Source organism: Gorilla gorilla, chromosome 2, assembly GCF_029281585.2.
Source record: "Gorilla gorilla gorilla isolate KB3781 chromosome 2, NHGRI_mGorGor1-v2.1_pri, whole genome shotgun sequence".
Classification (NCBI taxonomy): domain Eukaryota; kingdom Metazoa; phylum Chordata; class Mammalia; order Primates; family Hominidae; genus Gorilla; species Gorilla gorilla.
The window spans coordinates 116,222,337-116,242,703 of record NC_086017.1 but is presented as its reverse complement, the minus strand read 5'-3'; the positions used below and the strand labels follow the sequence as shown (position 1 = coordinate 116,242,703).

The 20,367-nt window shown below is 37.7% G+C and overlaps 1 protein-coding gene across 2 annotated transcripts in view; it reads right to left on the bottom strand.

Annotated features, from left to right (window-relative positions):
* The window catches only part of ALCAM (activated leukocyte cell adhesion molecule), a 209,620-nt gene extending 190,324 nt beyond the window's left edge, over nt 1-19,296 (bottom strand). For both annotated transcript variants that reach the window (XM_055383240.2, XM_055383241.2), the window contains exon 1: nt 18,546-19,296. In XM_055383240.2, coding sequence (XP_055239215.1) covers nt 18,546-18,618 — 73 coding nt within the window. In that variant the 5' untranslated portion in view covers nt 18,619-19,296. The remainder of the gene's footprint in view (nt 1-18,545) is intronic.
* Nucleotides 19,297-20,367: the final 1,071 nt, after the last annotated feature.

Sequence of the window (20,367 nt, the reverse complement as noted above, 5' to 3'; positions counted from 1 at the left end):
AATTTGAGAAGTCACCTACTTGTGTCTCTCTTATACTCATTTCTTAATTTTAACTTCCTCTATAGTCTTGGAAGGTCAACTCTTCGAGTGAAGAGAAGCAGATGCTCACTGCCCAAGTCTTATTTCAGACCCACCAATGCCTAAGTTTAGAGCAGATCATTCAATAGTATGTGCTCCATTCACCCATGAGGGAGTAGTTTTGAAAACACTGGTTTTCTAGCTTCTCACTGGTTCAGTTATGGAACTGAACCTATATAGACAAGTCTTCAGCACCCACCACAGATCTGAATATATTCAAATGCACTCTGTTGAAAGCCAACATGTGCATGGCATATTTATGTAATTTTACTATTAAGTAACATTCTTTAGACTATTTAACTGAGCTTTAGTTTCGCTATAGAATTAAGCAGACAAATACAATTCAGAATTCCTAAAACTTAATAAAGAACCATAAATTCACATCTGCTGTTGTAAAATTTGACACACATTGTTAAATTTGGACCAAAATGCTCTGGATTTCAAGACATACTTGCATCAGAATTTCTCTGTAGGAAGTTTCTTTCCAGCCATTGCTCTTCCCACTTCGAAATAAGAAATAAACTGAATGTTAGTTATTGAGAAGAGATTCAAATTTGGGCTTACTAGAATGTATTATCAATTAAGCATCATGGCAAAGCAGTAAAGAAAATTTATTTTACATCATGATGCTACTGGTCCACATAAACAGTTTGTTGTAATTTTAAATAGCAAGTTCCTTTTCATGCTGGCTTTTCATCTTATCTTTCTTTTCTCTCTGAAGAGAGGTCCACTCATTCCTCTCCCCTTTCTCATCAGTACAAGCTGCTCCTTTAAGCTTCACTTGTCCTCCAGCTTTTACAGAATACTCTCTTTTACAGAAATCACATCTTTTACTATAAAACTTGGCTTTTCAATCTAATCCTATTTACATATACTAAAATAAGGCTTGTTAATGATGAAAATTATTTCACCACATTAACCCTAGATTCTATTTCCATGGAAAATTGAGAACTCCATATATTTTTATATGTTTGTAGAAAGATTATTTTGTTGGGTGACAACATCATGAATGTGAAGCCTAGATTACATGCCAAGAATCCAGGAACTAGACAGTATTTGTCTTAGAAATGGGTGACATTTTTTCAAGTAATAGAAAAGATTTTTTAAAAAATTGTCATGTAGCCTCTTTGATTAATCCAGAATCTTAACTGATCACTGACATGGTCCAATTAGGTTTATATATTTCAACAAAGAGAAAGTCTTGTTTACTTGGCTTTATTTGATAATGTCTTTGCTCTGGCTACTTCTTGATACATAAACTATACTGCATTCAAAGTCCTATATTTAAAAGGCTGAAAGTGAGATTACAATTTATAATTTAAAAAATTAAAAAAGAGTCACAGTTTTTAAACTTAAAATTGGTTATACAAATATATTAGCCATTCTTTCGTAAAGTACTATTTTACATGGAGTACAGCAGGTATTTAATAAACGAGAGTTATCACTGATAATGTGTTGTATTTATATTGGTTTATCTGGACAAGTATTTTTAATAATATATTAGAAAAGTCTTACAATTTCTGGGCAAGAATTCAGAAGACAGCTTGCCTCAGAGACCAAAGAAGTAAAAATTTACTAACAAGGTAAATTGGGAAGGTAATACGGGAATTGGCAGAGTAAAACCATGATATAGAAGTTAAAATTCTGAAGGACTGGGAAGGATCAAAAGTAAAGTAAGGAAATAAAACAAAGCTTATAAAAAAGGACTTAAGTTGAAAGATCATAAGAAATTAAGATTATTTTGTCCAGAGAAGTGACACCAGACTTAAAACTATTAAGTTTTCAGCTATTAAGTACCATTGAATAATGAGATCTGTGATAAATACAATTCTGCACTGTTTTTATCAGTAAAGATCTATTTCTTAAAATGATATGTTGGTTTCAAGAGCACAAGGTTTATTTTTCAGTAAAAATGAAACATCATTCAAATTTATATAATTTTGTTAAATTAGTGACTGAATTTTAAAGTTCTCTTTCAATAGTCAATAGTTTTGTAAAAATAAAACCAGATTTTCTCCAAATTTTCTCTGATATTTTACTCTTAAGAGCATTCAAGACATGGTCCACAGTACAGATATATTTTCAGTGGTACAAATATATTAAATACTGCCTGCATGACTGATCAATCTGCTTATGAAGTCTTTCCTATATTATTTCTGCTAGATTATGAGAAATGCCCTGATCCAAAGGTTTAATCTATTAATTAAAAATAGAAGAACTAATATTACCATTCATTTACTTCTATTTTGAATGTACGTCTACAATTATCCTGTGGGAGAAAAAGTAGTTTTAGTATCTTCACAAAACTACACTTTTTAGAATAAATTAGTTTAAATAAATTTCTATAATTCTCAGGATGATCTCACATTTAATGAACAGACTATGTTCAATATCTATGGAAACTCAAGAAGAGTACTTATGTTAACTTGGATTGGCACTCGGAAGAAATCTAACTTTATTCCATTTGTTTTAACACTCAATTTGCATAGCATGGGTAGAATAAGGCAAATTCTTTTTAGGACCATGTTTTAGGAGAGTTGTCATTCCCTCAATTTTTAAAAGAAATTGAACAATTTTCTCAATGTAGATATTTCTTATTCATACAATATTATATGTTGTTGTTTAAAATAGGCTTCATTGATAATTATGAAATGTAATTTTGACTAATGCCTTTATTCAATTGTCATGTATGCACTGAGAATGTACTATGTATCAGTAGACTAAGAAATCTAATTTTGACTAATGCATTTATTCAATCATCATGGGTATGTACCGAAAATGTACCATGTATCAGTAGATGCTGGGTAGAAAAAAGATTAAGTAGACACAGCTCCTGCCTCCAGGAACATAAAAATTCACTAAGGGAGAGAGAGAAGAATAAATAGGCAATACATGAAATGGACTCTGGAACTACAGAGGACAGGCAACTTAGAGAGATCAGGGAAGAATTTCTGGAGGTGATGGCATATAAACTGTGTTCTGAAGGATAGGGATACACGTTATTCAGGCAAAGAAAGGGTGATTGAGAGGGTGTGTATAAGCAGAGCAGTTATACAGTTGATTCATCTGACAAAGGGCTAATATCCAGAATCTACAATGAACTCAAACAAATTTACAAGAAAAAAACAACCCCATCAAAAAGTGGGCAAAGGATATCAACAGACAGTTCTCAAAAGAAGATATTTATGCAGCCAACAGACACATGAAAAAATGCTCATCATCACTGGCCATCAGAGAAATGCAAATCAAAACCACAATGAGATACCATCTCACACCAGTTAGAATGGAAATCATTAAAAAGTCAGGAAACAACAGGTGCTGGAGAGGATGTGGAGAAATAGGAACACTTTTACACTGTTGGTGCGACTCTAAACTAGTTCAACCATTGTGGAAGTCAGTGTGGCGAGTCCTCAGGGATCTAGAACTAGAAATCCCATTTGACCCAGCCATCCCATTACTGGGTATATACCCAAAGGACTATAAATCATGAGGCTATAAAGACACATGCACATGTATGTTTATTGTGGCACTATTCACAATAGCAAAGACTTGGAACCAACCCAAATGTCCAACAATGATAGACTGGATTAAGAAAATGTGGCACATATATACCATGGACTACTATGCAGCCATAAAAAATGATGAATTTATGTCCTTTGTAGGGACATGGATGAAATTGGAAATCATCATTCTCAGTAAACTATGGCAAGGACAAAAAACCAAACACCACACGTTCTCACTCATAGATGGGAATTGAACAATGAGAACACATGGACACAGGAAGGGGAACATCACACTCTGGGGACTGTTGTGGGGTGGGGGGAGGGGGGAGGGATAGCATTAGGAGATATACCTAATGCTAAATGATGAGTTAATGGGTGCAGCACACCAGCATGGCACATGTATGCATATGTAACTAACCTGTACATTGTGCACATGTACGCATATGTAACTAACCTGTACATTGTGCACATGTACCCTAAAACTTAAAGTATAATAATAATAATAAAAAAGAAAAAATAAAAAAAGTAAAATAAAAGAAAATGTGACAATTAAAAAAAGGGTTGATTTAGATCTTATGTCACTCTGATGGCAGAGGGGAGAAAAGATTAGAAGGGACTAAACAAGTTTGAGAAATATGTTAGAAAATGTTTACTTCTTTTGGTTTCTTAAAATACGATCACTGGGCCCTATTTTATTCTTGTGTAGACTCTGAATCTACAGAGTCTACATAAATGTCTTTCGAGCACAGTCACTTGTATACTCCTGTTACCTATGGCCTACTTACACTAATGACCTAAAACAATTGCTTTTAGACACTGTAAACTATAGGCTGCAAAGCATCTCACTTTTAGCTTCAAATTCACTTTTAAATTTATATTTCATCCTCAAGATTGCAATGCAATGATGTTTCATTATCAGATGGGAACTATGACATAATGAATATGATACTAACAATTAATGGATAAAGTCTTGGGAGTTTGTGAATGGCTTGTTTTACAGAGTGAGTAGATTCAAGGTTACGCCCAATAAAAAACATGACATCACTCTCATTCAGATTCTCTTTTTTGAGTGGAAAGAAAGGTAGAGTGGAGAGGAGCTACAGCTGGCAATTTTATAATTCTGAACCTGTGGCCTCTCTTCTTTATGTATAATATCTATGTGAATCAGTTGGGTGTATAATCATATTTTGGGGAAGTGGGAAAGATTAACTGAGATTTAATTTATTTAAATACTTGAATAATACTAACACCTCTTAAGAGCTTGCTACTGACAACCACACTGTTTAATGAACTTTATGTGTATTAATTCATTTAACTTTCACAGCTATCCTACAAGATAGGTGCTATTATTCCCATTGCATAGATTAGGACAGAAGAGGGTTTAAGCAACTTCCCCAATGCCACCCAACTGGGAAATTGGAGAATGGAGACACAGGTTTCAAAACTAAACAATTTGGCTACAGACACCATATTCTCAAACTCTGATCTATAATGGAAAGTAAGCACAATAAAATGGGCACTTACTTTAAAAGGTATTTTAAATTGTGATTTGTTAAAACTGTGATGAAGAACCCACAGGCCTTTATCACAAAGCTCCCTTCCCAGTATGGCCATCGTGACAGATAATCTAATTTCAATATGAGATTTTTAAATCTGTTTCTGTGTTGACAATTCTTAAATATACCAGAGAATTGGACCATTTCATTTACTGATATAATTTTAGTAATAAATTAGGAGGTCTAATGTGTGATATTATACAATTTTCTATAGAATGTAATAAAATCATTTTCATTTCAAATTTAAAAATGAGGCCCATCATTGAATTTTTTTTCCTTAATTAGACTTCAGGTAAAATTATTGCTCAACACTGACTCAAACATACAAGTGTGCATGCATACTCTTCTTCTAAATCAAAATATAGTTTTGAATCTTAGAATTTTTGAGCTGTGGAGAAATCACATGGTACAATACTTCCATGAGAAAAATGAACCTCATAAAAGGTAAATGAATTGTCAGGGTCACACACAGAGTGGATAACTCCCTTATGTAGAAACATCTTAGGAGATGTCTTATAAAATTGAAACTATTTAAATTTTTTAACCATGTTAGTGGATTTGTGACAAAATTATAAATTTTTGAACAAAATCAACCCAACAACTTCTTTCATCATAACAAAATTAAAAGGTAAAGTAATAATAGATAAGATGATGAATATCAATTTAGCTTGAAAATACAATTTGGGATTACCTAAATCAAGGGAATATATGAGAAAATAAAAAAGGAAGAAGACCATTTCCATGTGGAAATCTGTAACCATTTGGTTAAAAATCTAGGCAGAGTAATTTTAAAAGATTTCGTCTACTATTCAAATATATAACAGTTTTAACTTAATAGCTACCACAAAATTAATATGAAAACATGCATTATTTTATCACTAGAAATGAACTTTGTTCTCTTTTGATGCCTTGGTGTATTAAAGTATGCTTCTCAAGAGTATACCTACTTTAATCATGTCTAGTGAGTTATTATGCAAAAGGTACAAAGAACTAAGAACTGGGGCTTTAAAACACATATTATTTGTGGAAGCATTTTTTGAATTATATGAATAGAAAGAGGATACTATTCACTTTCCAAAATATCCTTAATATTAAAATTATAGGTTTTTAATAATGTTCACTATTAAATTGGAGGTCATTGGAAAATCATAATAAATGGAAGCATCCTACAGTGCTCATAAAAGGAAAGCAGTGGAGCTCCCTCTATTGAATTATACTTGAGAAATAATGTATTTAAAATCATAATTTTATTATCAAAATGACAGCATTGTAACAATTGGAAATTTTTCTAAGTTCTAATATTTTCAAATTACAGAAACACATATAATAATGTCAATTTCTGAGAATAATATAGTGCATTACATATGTCTTTATAATTTTAACGTGTTTTTTTCTCTTTTTTTGTGGAAAATTACATTTTAAAGCTATAATTTTCAATTATGTTCTTTTGTTTTTCCTGAGATGATAAAACTGAAAGGTTACTTGACATTCATTGAGATTATGAAACATTCTAATAAAATATACTTTTCAGTTTAGTTATGGAAGCCCAAAATGTATTCAGATGGAACTGAAATGTTTCTCAATCAGTAAAATGAAGTATTTCACAAGTTTTTCTGATGTGAATAACTGATATTATTAGGTTACTGAAAAATCTGATTCATAATGATTATTATTTGATTGAGTGTCTACAATGTGCCAGGCACTGACAAACATAATATAAATTCATTACCTTCTTGAATATTCCTACCAAATGAACTTGGTAATACTGCTATCCTCAATTAACAAATGAAAAAACAGACAAAAGCTAGAAAGCAAACTCATGCTCTGATCCATAGCCCAAGCTCTTGAGCTCTTATATAAAGAAATCTATGCTATGCATTGACAGTCTGGAGTCTGAGCATAGACAGTTCATGAAGATCAAGCAGAGAATAGGTCTTCTAATACCATGGAGATACGGCCATACTGTCTACCATCAAATCACTACTCAAGCAGTTCAAATCATTTCTAACCAAACACTTTGGATGGATTCTAGAAAATGATAACCTCCAAACCATACCCTGAAACCCTACTCCTTTTTTACTATTTTATAATCTCTTTTAGAAAGGTGGCATTTTCTAACAGCAAAGAGGAAAACAGCTGAGTGGATAAAGGTTTTGTTTTAATAAACAGATATGTATTTGCCATTCTAGTATGATAAGAGAAGCTATTTAATCTTATACTAAACAAGCATTTCTCAAAAAAAAAAAAAAAAAAAACTATTTGAGAACTAGCCAGTATCCATTGAGGCTGGGTGGAACAGGGGATTTATGTAATGGAGTAAATCCAAATATAAATTACATTTTACTCTTAGATCTGATATCAAAACTGTTATTCATACTTAGATCCATGCCCATCTCTGCAAAAATATAAAACCTATACCTTAAAATCACCATAAACATTCTTCTTAGAAAGTGTCGTACCTATCACCAGGTAGGGAAAATGCTTGCAGAATAAAGTATAAGTGCCCCAGATTTGAACATCTAAACTAAATACCAGGCAGAAACTGCTTTACTCATGAAATTACAGTATGTGCATACAAACATTACCTCCATTATGAATATTTATCATTTGTTTAAAAATATTACTTTCGGCATATAATTTTTCAAAACCATATATATATATATCCTGCTATTTTCTATGTAAAAGTGACTAAAATAGATTTTATTCCTACTTTCCTTAATGGGTTAAAAAATTACAGGTGAAAAATATTTGGTGGCACTGATTTTTAAAAAATATTTGTAAAATATTGTACTTTTTATCAGCTTATACAAAATTCTGACAAGCTTTGTTGGAAGAATTGTTCAAAAGATGATTTACTTAAGCCTTAAACTTGTTGGAATAATTGTTCGAAATATGATTTACTTAAAAATAACTGAAGTTTGTTTAGTAATGACTATTATACAGGGTTTACAAAGTGGCATTAGTCAGACCACCCATACAATGTATACTGTACCTACAACGAACTAATACAAATATTTGGAAACCATTTCTTTGTGTTGAAAAGCAGTATTAAATTCACTTATGGCTCAAATGTGGCTGTCTCTTAATCCTGATTGTACAGAGTATTAATTTTACAAAATGGAAGAAGTGATGGCTTATAATTATACAGTTTATGTTCTAAAAGTGAGCAATCTTATGTAGAAAGAACAATAATAAAAATTCATGGTAAATACTTGTCTTTTCCCATTTCTGGCCCAATCTCATGTATAATAAAGTTAGGCACCAATATAGGTTTTGCCTTGTATGTGAGTGTATATGCCTACTACTCCTATAATTCTAACTTTTCCAATAAGCTTTAAATAAATGAAAACCAACTTATGATACTGGTTAAAAAGAGGAATGTAATAGTACAGATTTATGAAGAGAGTTTAAGAAAGAGGCATTATCTCACTTTTGTTGGGATGTTTTTTAAAGATGTGTACTCTTTGCGCAGTAATTTTAGAATTTCTTTCTAAATGAAAAACACATCTTCTTTGACTCAGTAATTTCACTTCAAGACATTTTACCAACAACTGCCACCAATTGCTTATATGGACAATAACATGTATTAGGATGTTCACTGCTCTAGTTTGTAATAATGAAAGATTGGAAACAACCTAAACTTCCAGGAACTTGTGAAATGGTTAAATTAATGATGATAGTACAGTAAAATCCAATGCACGCTTTTTAAAAATGAGGTAGAGCTATAGGTGCTGCTATGAGACAATTTTTTAATCTCCAAAATGTACTGCTAAGTGAAAAAGGAAAGGTACAAAATGATGTATATGATATGTTTCCACTTTATTTTTTAAGTAGGGAGGTATACATACAAATATTTACTAATATGTGAATATTTCAGTAAGACAAAGACATCCTCTTGTAGATCCCACAACTGGCAAGTCAATTAGGGAGATTGCAGGAAAGTATTTGAACAACTTCAAGGAATCCTTGGTTTTTGCCTCAACCTTCAAAACTTCTTTAGTTTTCCTGAAAAGGGATAGGCACATTTTCACCTCCAGGAGTTAGAAACCATGTTTCTTACCACCTTAGCATCCTCAGTCATGTTATTTCCTCAGCCCACATCCTTTGCTAGATTATTCCTCAGCACATAGCTCAGATATCACTTCCTGCTAGACGTTTTCTGAGTTTCTCTTAAACCCCAGACTAGATCTGGCCCCTTTGTTGTAGAATGCTGTTCATTGTTCTTGTGACATTTACCAAAATTTCTAGCAAATAGTTATATAGTTAATTAATTGATATCTGTTTCCCTGAGAGAACATAACATCTTTGAGTGATAGGATCTTGAATGTATAGTAATTAGTTTATTTCCATATCCTCAAGCACAATGTGTAGTACGTATTGAGCACTCCATTAATGTTTGTTGAAAGCTGTTATATATGCTGAATGATCAATTGACATGAGTTTTAATTCTGGATTGGCCAACAATGTGACCTTAGTCAAGTAGTTAAGTAATTTTTAGGTTCTTTACAGGTCAAAACCTTTAATCTATGAGTTTAGGTGCAAATGAAACTGAAAACATGTCACTAGGAATTGTGGTTAATTTGCTACTGGATTTTAGGTAATCTCTTAACCTGTGGTTTCATTTATTTCAGCTCTCAAATGGGGGGCTAAACAAAAAGAACATCAAAAGAACATTCTCATTTTTCCAACAACCCTTCTTTTACCATATTTTAACTTGTGACAATAAATTGCATGCCTCTAATCCTTCAGAATTCATTCTCTCGCTCTCTCTGTCTCTCTGTCTTTCTCTCTCCTCTCCAGCCCCCAACACACACAAACTCACACACACTGAACTTTCCATAATTTAACTCTGGAGAGAGTTAAGGTTTTAGCTCTAAGTGAAAGTATTCTTATTCAACACTGCTTGAGCCTCTCAAAAGGCCGTATGTTTTGCCCAAGGATCTAGAAGGTGAAAATTGTTAATACAGGGTCAAAGTTTCCGCGATAAGCATCTTTGCTGTTGTCACACCCTTGACTACAACCGTGTCCTAGCCATACTGTTGGTGGCCACATCAGGTCGCCTTTTCTGACTGATACAACTTAGTTTGCATGTACAGAAGAATGCTGGGGCTTCCTTCAACATCCCTGATTTTTTTAAGATCAAAATTGGTAGTGTGATTACTGAGAAATCTCATAGAAGAACAGAATGGGAGTTGTACAATTTGCTGCAAAAGGAATTCAAGCTCATACTGAAATAGTTCTTCCCTAAATAACTCCGTAGCTAAGTGTAGCTCCCAGGTGAATTTCAAACAAAATTATTCCCTTGGCATCTGAGGTCAATTTAGTTTCCATTCCAAACCATGGGATCCTTAACGTTTCATATCCACAACATTCTGGAATTTCAGAGGCTACAACCTCACATCTTTCTTTCTTATACCTGACATGAAAGGGGCATATAACCCATTAATGATATTTCACTGTAGCTGATAATTAAATTTAAATGGGTTAAAAATATGCACTTGGTTAGGATGAAGAGTGCATTTATCACAGTGAAGTACTCCAAGACATAAAGACAAGTTACAAATTATTGCGGAGCCTGTATGATATGTTATGCAAAATGCACTTCTGAAAATGAAAAAGGATGCCATTAATAATTGTACCAGCTCATGAGGCATAAACCAGGACAGTCTTAGGTATACCAAGATGAATGAATGGTCAACCTACTAATAATATGCATATTAAGCAAGATAGCACCAAAAGATATAAAAGAAAGAAAATAAATGTCTATAATAGGTAACACAGAAGTTGACAACAAATGACACCATAGGTGTCACCTGGGGAATGGTTAGCTGATTGTACCACAAACAAGCTGAATTTGGAAGGGTTCAATGTGCAGGTTTCAACCCTGAAAACTTAGAAGCTTCTTTTGGCTGCTTACCAAACGTTTTCCCATCTTTTAGGGATGAATTCTCACTAGCCAAACTCATAAACCAGCTTATTGGTATACATAAGAGCAATTATTGCCAAGGGAATACAATGCTTCTCTTCCAGCTAGTGCATCCTCTGACTGTAAACTGGCTATATAAGAAGTCACATTGGGCTCGGTGCGGTGGCTCATGCCTGTAATCCCAGCACTTTGGGAGGCGGCGGCAGGTAGATCACCTGAGGCCAGGAGTTCCAGACCAGCCTGGCCAACATGGCGAAACCCAGTCTCTACTAAAAATACACAAAATTAGCTGGGCGAGCTGGTGGGCACCTGTAATTCCAGCTACTTGGAAGGCTGAGGTAGGAGAATCGCTTGAACTCGGGAGGCAGAGGTTGCAGTGAGCAGAGATCACACCATTGCACTCCAGCCTGGGTAACAAGAGCGAGACACCGTCTCAAAAACAAAAACAAAAACAAAAACAAAAAACAAACATCACATTATAATTAGAAGATTTCTTAGTGACCATGAAATTCCAGCATGGGAAAGTTTACTATATGACTTGAATATTCAGAGCATTACGTTCTTTTTTAAGAAAAAAAAAAAAATAGAGACGGAGTTACACAATATTGGCCAGGCTGGTCTCGAACTCTTGGCCTCAGGTGATCTGCCCGCCTTGGCCTCCCAAAGTGCTAGGATTATAGGTATGAGCCACTGAGCCTGGCCCCAGAATTAGGTTCTTATAATGAGTTTTATCTATGTCAACAAAAAGGTATACTTGCTAAGGAGACTGGCCAAGTCATGTCTGCCAGTTAGAGGGGCCACTTACTTTCACCATAAAAGAAAGTGTTTGGATTCATTAAGTATAATAGCTTCAATAACCACATTTGGCCCAACTCCTCTACTTTTTCTGTGTTTCTCCAATGACCAGAGTCTTTTTCATCCTTAATCACAGGTCCTCTACGAATATACATGTTCTTTTCTTTTTGTTTTTCATTAATACTTCTAAAGTACCATCAGGTCTTGATGGCCTGTCCCACTCTGTTCTTTCATGATGGTTTTATTTTCCAGTTCAATTCTCAGTGAGGAATATTATATCCTCAACTCCCAAACTCCTTGAGAAAATTTCTTAGTAATCCATGAATGTCAGGTGCTGCCATATGGAGTTTAATTCTCTACATATGCATTGCTTCTACTGTATTTAATGCAAAGAAAAAATGTGAAGCAGCTTCTAGGTGTCAAGCTCTTAACTAGACTTAAGGATACATAAACAAAGATGATATTTGGTATTCAAAAAATTTATGTTCAACTGAAAAAAGTCACCAATATCATAATACAATGTGGTAAAAACTACAGCAAAGACAAGTACAGGGAAAAGGAAAAGGGAAAAGTTAAGACTCACTTTAGTCATTATCAACATTCCAATGTTGATTTTGCACCAAAGGCAAGTAAGTACAGGAAAGTTTTTTTTTTTTTCTTTCACTGTTCAAATAAGGTAACCTAGACTCTCTCTAAAACTATACAGATGGAGAGGATAAAAACCTACTTATATCAATTTCTAAGGTGAAGGTATCTTTGAGGTTTATCTCCCTCAAGAAAACATTGGGTTGGAGTGCTGGTTGATATCTTAATCTACAAATTCAGTTAACTTCTCTAGTGAAATCATCATAATAAGTTAAAATAATCAAAAATAAAGTCTTTTTTAATTACAAGTTCCAATCTTCCTAACATTTATGGATTTGATATTACTGGTTTTCACTGTTTACTGTAACCCGATAATCCATTATAAGTAGTAATTTTTTTTTCTAAAAGCAGGTGTGTGAAAATCCTACTGGAGAGTCAACCTACCTGGCTGCTAACCCAACTCATAACATGAAAAAGGTATTTCTTTATTATTCATTTATTCATGGAAACTCATATGATGTAATAAAAAACTTGCTTAAGAAAAAGGGCCAGGTGAGGGTAAAATTTTTCTAAAACTTGAAATGTGATTTTGCAGAGCTAAACAAATTATTCATATTGGAAGTGTCATTGAGCAAAGGCCAGAAGACTACAGCAATTGCCATGGTCATAGTATGTTTTCCTGTGAATGAACATCAAGGGTCTATAATATTTATAGGATTTGAGAAGATTGCAAAGGTTTAGTTTCATCTCATAGATGTTTTTAGTCTTACATGGGCCAAGATTTTGCATCAGTTCCTTAAGTGATACAGAAAAGAGCTAAAACAATAATAAAAACAGTAATAGAGAAGCAAATCGGAGAAGCTGGACAGCTGTCTAATTTCTGATTAACCTATTCCCCAGCAGTTTAGTTTCATTGTGTTGAAGTACTATGAATTCTTAGACCAGACAAGTATAGACATGTTCATTGAAGTACCTCAACTCAAAGTCAAATTAAGTAATCCTTTGGTTAGAAGATGTTTTGGATTGTGCGCAACTCTGAATTCCCCTTCAATGGAATGGATAATTGAGAACTGACTGGATAAATAAGAGAGGAAGCATTAAAAGCTAATTTCATTCTTGGAACATAGACTACAGTAATGGGCTATGATAATAGGTTAGCATAAAACAATTACTGAATACCATAGCACATTTGGAACTAGGCCTATCTGAAATATATAAGGTATTCTATTCAATAATAAGGGAGAAAAGAGAATGTAAAATTTATTATTTAAGCAGAGAAATCAGCTGCATGAAAATATCAGTAACTCCAAAAATATGGTAATGACTTACGTACTGTAGGGACACTATAATAATTGTAGGATTTAGATTTAACCTTACCAAATAGCCTGCAATATCCTCTTCCTGAATATAGAATATCTGTTTTAGTCTTGAATTTACTCTCCACAAGGAAAGGAAAATTCTACCCTAATAAAAAAAGTAATCAAAAGTATAAATGGATTTTTTTCCATTTCTTATTGAAAATAAACTGAGTTGAAATCCAAAAGTAATAACCAAATAAATGTTATCACCCACCACTCCCAAGAAACCATTCTTTAGTATTCCAGTAAGTTAGTTCATTCTTCATATGTCACATACATGTGTCACACACATAATGTGTAAGAAATGAGATGAGCCTCTGTGAAAACTTAACAATGAAGAATAAAATTTACACATTGTGAGAAATTGCATTTAAGTTTCTATGTATACATTGAGACAGAGACATATTCTTCTATCATAGCTATACCTAAGTGGATCTTCTGCATATCTGGGCTATAAATTGCATGTGTCTACTTGAGTGAATACCTTCAGGGAGCTAGAACTCTTTGATGGTGTTTTATGCTAAATAAATGGCCAGAACAGAAAGAAGTGTGTTTGGAAATGTAAAACATGGTGATTATAAAGCATTTAAAATACTATCTGACAAACTGCTGCCATCTTACACCAAGTAATACTGACAACTTAGGTGGTATTAAGTTTTACAAAGGCCCATGGTTAGTGGCATGAAAATTTGACGGAGAAAAAGAAAAAAGAGAAAAAAAAAAAAGAAACATCTGTCCATTATTTTAATAAAATGATAAAAGTGATAATTAAGTGGAACAAATTAAAGAGTGTTATTCTATTAACAATATAATAAAAGCCTTAATTAATATAGCACGTTTTACTTAAAAAATTTGAAATGCTGAGCAAGGGAATTACTAATCTCAACACAATCAGAACCACACATTGCACAGAAAGAAATTCACAGATGGGAAATAAGTAAGAGCAGAAAAATAATTTTCCCAAGGTCACAACATTCTTACATGACATAGTTAGAAACTGAACACATGAATACTGACTACAATATACAATTTTACTAATAACACAAGACTATTTAATTAATTTTCTCCTTTTTGATAAGTCAATGGTAGACATGCATTTTCATCCGAATGTCTATTAAAAAAGATAAGCTAGTTTGAATTTTTTACAAAGTCAGAAAAGGTTTGGAATCTGGTAAGACAAGATATTTTGGATTTCTACAAGTTTTAAAACAATAGAAAAATATTAGTATTTTCTATTTCCTTCTGTCTTGCATTTACAAACATGTTGCAAATCAACTTTTTGAGCAACTTTAGGATGTACAATATGAGGCTTTGTCATATGAATATTTAAGCATAAACCATCATTTACATCTCATTCTAGGTACTATGTATGCAGTTTATATAGGAACAGGTTTGCAGGAGAGATGGGTTACTCTAGCAGGGCTTTCTGAGGCCTACTATCCTTTCCTACTTTTGGGTCCTCTTTTCCCAGGAGAGTGGAAGGCTAATTTCTCTCCTTCATGTTTTTTTTTTTTCCCTACTAAGGCTGGAAAGAGTAAGCATAGATGTTATCATGAATTTTTAAAGGTAGAAAAAAAAAGGAAATTAGAAATTGGGGTCTACTGATACTTTTCTAATAATACAATTTATATGAATTTTGTCTAGACTGAGATCCTTAGAAAAATAGTGTTGAAAAATGACTTTGCCTGCCTAAATTGGTTTTTTACCTTAAGACTTCAGAAACAAAGAGTTTTTGAGCTGGGACACATTTCAGAGAGTAGGCCTCTAGTCTGTCTTTTTATTTTGTATGAGAAAACTGAAGCTCAAAAAGGTTAAATGACTTGCTCAAGTGCCTGAAGGTAGATGTCCTGAAGAAAGCCTAGAAAAGCAATTTACTGCAAATAATGCTCCATTAAATTGTAAATTACTATTGGATTAAATAAATCCTTAAGGAAAAAATATATATATATTGGCTGTTAAACAGTTTTTAGTTTTTAAATTAATCAATTTCAATAGTCCTACATCAATAGTCTTTGAAAGGACATTATTTGAGTTGATGCTTTCCCAAGTCCTGTTGAGATCAATTGATATGTTTCAAACATAATATCCCACTGAAGAAAGCTTTATGTGTGCTTATGTCTTAGAATGAATCTTATATCTGTGAGATCAGTGAGTAGTTATGAAAAATCCCATAGACGGGTTCACACAGATGACCCAAGTGAAGAAAGAGTTAACTGCAGCGCCCCACCTCCTTGTAAATAATCCAGAAAAGCCTTTTTTTTTTTTAAAGCAATACAAAATGTCACCACAGGCTGACGCTCTTTCTACAAGAATAATGAGAATATTGCTACCTCGGATGATGAACACACACTTCATTGCCTTTATCTCTGAATTCAGTTTTCGTGGTTCATATATTTTTCTCCTCCTTTCAACAGGTAACGTGGCACGCCTAAAATATATCAGTGACTTTGTAGCGACTACAAGCCGAAAGACCCGGGGAAGCAGTTTCACAAACTCGAGTTTTTGACCTCTACAACTGGACATACACTATTAAAACTGCTCCGGAAATGAAGAGTGGCCGGCAGGGAAGTCAGTTACCCCCCTCAAATGAAGCCGGCCTTTGGCACCGCACCCCCACCGGGCTCTGCTATGCAGAGGGCTCCGAAGAAGGCGCACTTACTGTCCAAGACTTGCTTCCTCAGTGTAGACACGGCGCCTTTAGTGCTGTAACCTTTCCTTTTAAAACACACTGATACTGCAATGAGAATTTCGGCAATGCCAGCTCGGTAATTCACCGAAACCACGGATCTGAGGGTCCAGGGCCGATATCGGATCCTCAGATTCACGGTGGCTGGCTGCGGTGAGCCGGGGCTAGCCGCTCGCCGAAAGCGCGCAGCTCGGTGCCCCCTGGACACACGAGCCTGTGGCGCCAAAAGAACCACCGTGAAGGAGGTCTGAAAGCGGAACTTTCCCCATTTTAGCAGTTAAATGTGTAGAAAAACCTATCCTGCGACGTGACCCGCCTGTGACGGCACAGAAAAGGAAACTGGTTATGTGCCTGTGTCAGGGGTGTGGACGAGGGTGAGATTACATTCTCCAAGTCTCGAGGGGGTTAATCGGAAAACCAACTGTGGGCGTGTGGACGTTTGCATGTTACAAACCGACATCACCCTTGTCCTCCCTTGTTGACTCATTCCCTGGCTCCAAAGTGTCCTTTCCTCCATCGGACAGTGGAATCTCGAAAAAGTGAAATCCACACTGTGCCAGGCCCAAGGGGGTCTCGCCTTTCCACCTACCTCCCCAGCGTTGTTACACTAGGACACCTGCTTTAAATCCGGTTGAACTATGGTTTCACAGTCCCCGCCCCAGAGCCCGAGATTTGTCAGAGAACGCAGACACCTTTTTTTTCCTCAGCCTCAGAAAGATCAGGTGAGCTCATTACCTCACCCAGAAATGTAACTTTAATAAAGAGATCTGGAGAGGGCACTCCTCCCGCCCACACACACAGCAACGGCAGCAGCAGCAGCAGCTCGCAAACACTTGTAATCTCTTCCTCAGGCTCTGGCCCCCAAACCCCTCTCCCCGCCAGTTCCTGGGAGAGATTCAGAGGCTTTCAAACCTCTTCTGTGACCTGAGCTTGCCGACAGCTGAAGGGATGTGCACGGATAAAAGGAAGTGAGATTTTTCTTTGATAAAAGCTAAAGAAAAAACTAAGAACAAACAGGCCAAAATACCAGGAAGTAGGAGTTTAACTGGCAACTGTCTACGCAGGGATAGAAAAAAAAACTTCAAAGAAAAAAAAATCCCCTAAATTTTCAGTTTAGGGGAGCAAAGGAACCTGCTGCTCTGTCAGGCAACTGTGAGCGCACGGAATACCCTGTTAGAACAACTTGTGTCAGCCGCCAGGCGGGCCTGAGGATACCAGGGCCAGGGGACGTCCCCGAGGGTGTGGAAAGGGATTTCCCGCGAGATATTTTAGTTGTTGGGAATTTTGCCTTTTTTTTTTTCTCTCTCTCTCTCTCTTCCAAGACTCAGTACAGAACTGAGAACTGAGGCTCTATGAGCAGGTCCTGGAAATTCACAAGCCTCTCACTGAGGTGTCTCCCAGACGTACCTACTAATTCCTGTTCAGGCTGTGTTATCTGCCTGCGGTCACCCTTTCACTCACCACCCGCCCAGACAATGGACGGGGACCGCAGGGGGGAACGTTGAAACCACGATTTTAAGCTTTAGCAGGTTTCTCAAGGGGGGCGGGGGGAGGTGATTAAAGTCCTCTCCTTCTCTACCCCTCCCATCCCTTCCTCAGCTCACCAAGGGGAAGTTACTAGGGGATTTATCACGAAAAAGTGCCGGCAGTTATTTCATCCGAGAGCTAAGCGAAAGAAAAACTGCTCGGGGCGCAGTGACGTGGACTTGGATACCCAGAGACAGGAGGAACTGTCAGAGGGCAAGAGTCCGCCGCCTAGCTGGGAGCCGCAGGGGCAAGGGGAGAGCGTCAGGCGAATCCTGCCCACCCCGGAGCACCAAGTTCCTGGAGATTCACCCAGTTTCCCCAGCTTGATGCCCAAACTTGAGCTAACCAGCCAAGCCCAAACGTGCGGCACAGGTGACCGAGCCCGGGGACAGCTCTGTGCCGGGACAGCGGTCCCCTTACCTCCCCCACGCGCCTGGGCGCACTGCCTCGGGGGTGCGAGGCTGGGACGGGGACCTAGGAAACTGCTCCAGGCCAACGTCTGTCTGGGGCTGCTCCCAGGCCCTTGCTCACCTGGCCTGAAGACAGTGGCGGAGATCAAGAGGCAGAAGAGCAGACGGCAGGAACTGGCCCCCTTGGATTCCATATTCCTCCTCCTTCTTGGTGGGCCACTGACGGAGTCCACGCCGCAGGAGGGGGCGTCGTCCCGGGCCCCGCGGTGCCCGCGCGCTGGCGGGTCCCGACGCAGGGGCAGCGTCTTCTCCCAGACACACCGTCCCCTGGGCTGTGGCGCTGCACCTTCGGGTCTCTGCCGCACGCAACTTTCCACCACGCAATGCCCCCAACTCCTCCTCCCTCCCGGTCAACACCAGCCCACGGGCCCTTCGGCTGCTCCTCCGCGGACAACGACCCTCTCTTTCCAGGAGACACTTTAGTAATTCGGAAAGGTGTAAGCGGTTCTTTTCGCTGGTATCTTCTTTTATTTTCCTTGTCTTGGAATGATAATAATAATGGCAGTGGCAATGTGCATGAAACGCCGGGTGCTAAGAAGGACTCGCAGGAGGCGGCGACGGGGGGGCGGCGGGTCTCCTCAGGTGGCAGCGGTGGTAGCAGCGGCAGCGGCGGCAGCGGTCTCCGGGCTGCTCTGAGTAGAGGGACTGGAAGGCGTGTGTAAGCTGCCTCTTTCCTCCTCTCCCCGCCTCCTCCCTCCCTCCCGTCTCCTCCCCACTTCCCCGGACGCAGCGCAAAGCAGGTGGTTGAAGCGCGGATCCGCAGCCTAGAGGCGCTGCAGGACTGAGTCCGAGCCCTGAGCCCAGCTCCGGGATCAGTGAGAACCGCGTGCCCCGGTCCTGGCGCCCGGGTGGGCGGGGCTTCACCGCGGCTCCGCCCCCAGGGCCAGGTCCGCCAATAAGAAGCAAGCACAGGAGCCGCGCGCGCCAGGGAGAGCCCTGCGACTAACACTTTCTGTGATGTAGCAGCGCCCCAGTGATAAGGCCTCTGGCTTCCAACTGCCCACCCACCCTCGCTGAGGTTTAAAAATCGACTGCCCTCTCCCTCCACCCATACGCCCATCCCACTGACTCATTCCTCAGAGATTTTTCTCCGCCGTGCTGCTGCAGCCTTCTGTCCTGTAAAGAGAATAGTGGGGCAGGGCGGTGGCGGCGGGGAGCGAACCTTGGGTCCAAGAGCGGGAGTGAAGGGAAAAGGAAAGGGCAGGAGGAAGTGGCAAAGGTGGAAACTTGCTTCTTGGGAGTTAACAGGAATAGCTACTGGTTGGCAGGGGCAACCCCTGTACTGGACTGATTCCTCCTGTACTTTTCGAATCTCTCTTCTCCCCCTGCTCACCCCCACCACTCCCCTCACACCGGGCTGGCATAGACTTGGTTTTAAAGGAAGACTACATGAGTCGACTGCCCGGTACCAACAGAAGATACTTGCTTTTCCCGGGGGAAATTAAATCCGGAATTTCTAAACCGTACTTCGTCATACGGATTTTCCCAATGTCTACAAAAGCCCTCTAGAGAGAGTGCCACTTTTTTACTTTGAGTTAAGCGGTGATTTTAAGTTATAGACAGAAAATCCTCAAATTATTTCAGATTAAAAGCCAAGTCCGTCTTGGTCCGTTCCCGAAAGCCAGGCACTCCAGCAGATGGACAGGCTTCTTACGCAATTTCTAAAGATTGAACCACCTCCCAGGCGGAACATCGGGAAGCTGTGTTGCTTTCAAATCAGGCAGAGAGCATGAAGGAAGATTTTCCTCTAGAACACCGGGGTGGAGCTGTCGGAGCCCTAAGTGGCTCTAAATCAGGGATGCAGGATCACAACTCTCATCACCAAAGAATAATAAAATCTTGGTCCCTGAAGCACTTCGCTGGGGCATTAAATAGCCTTTCGT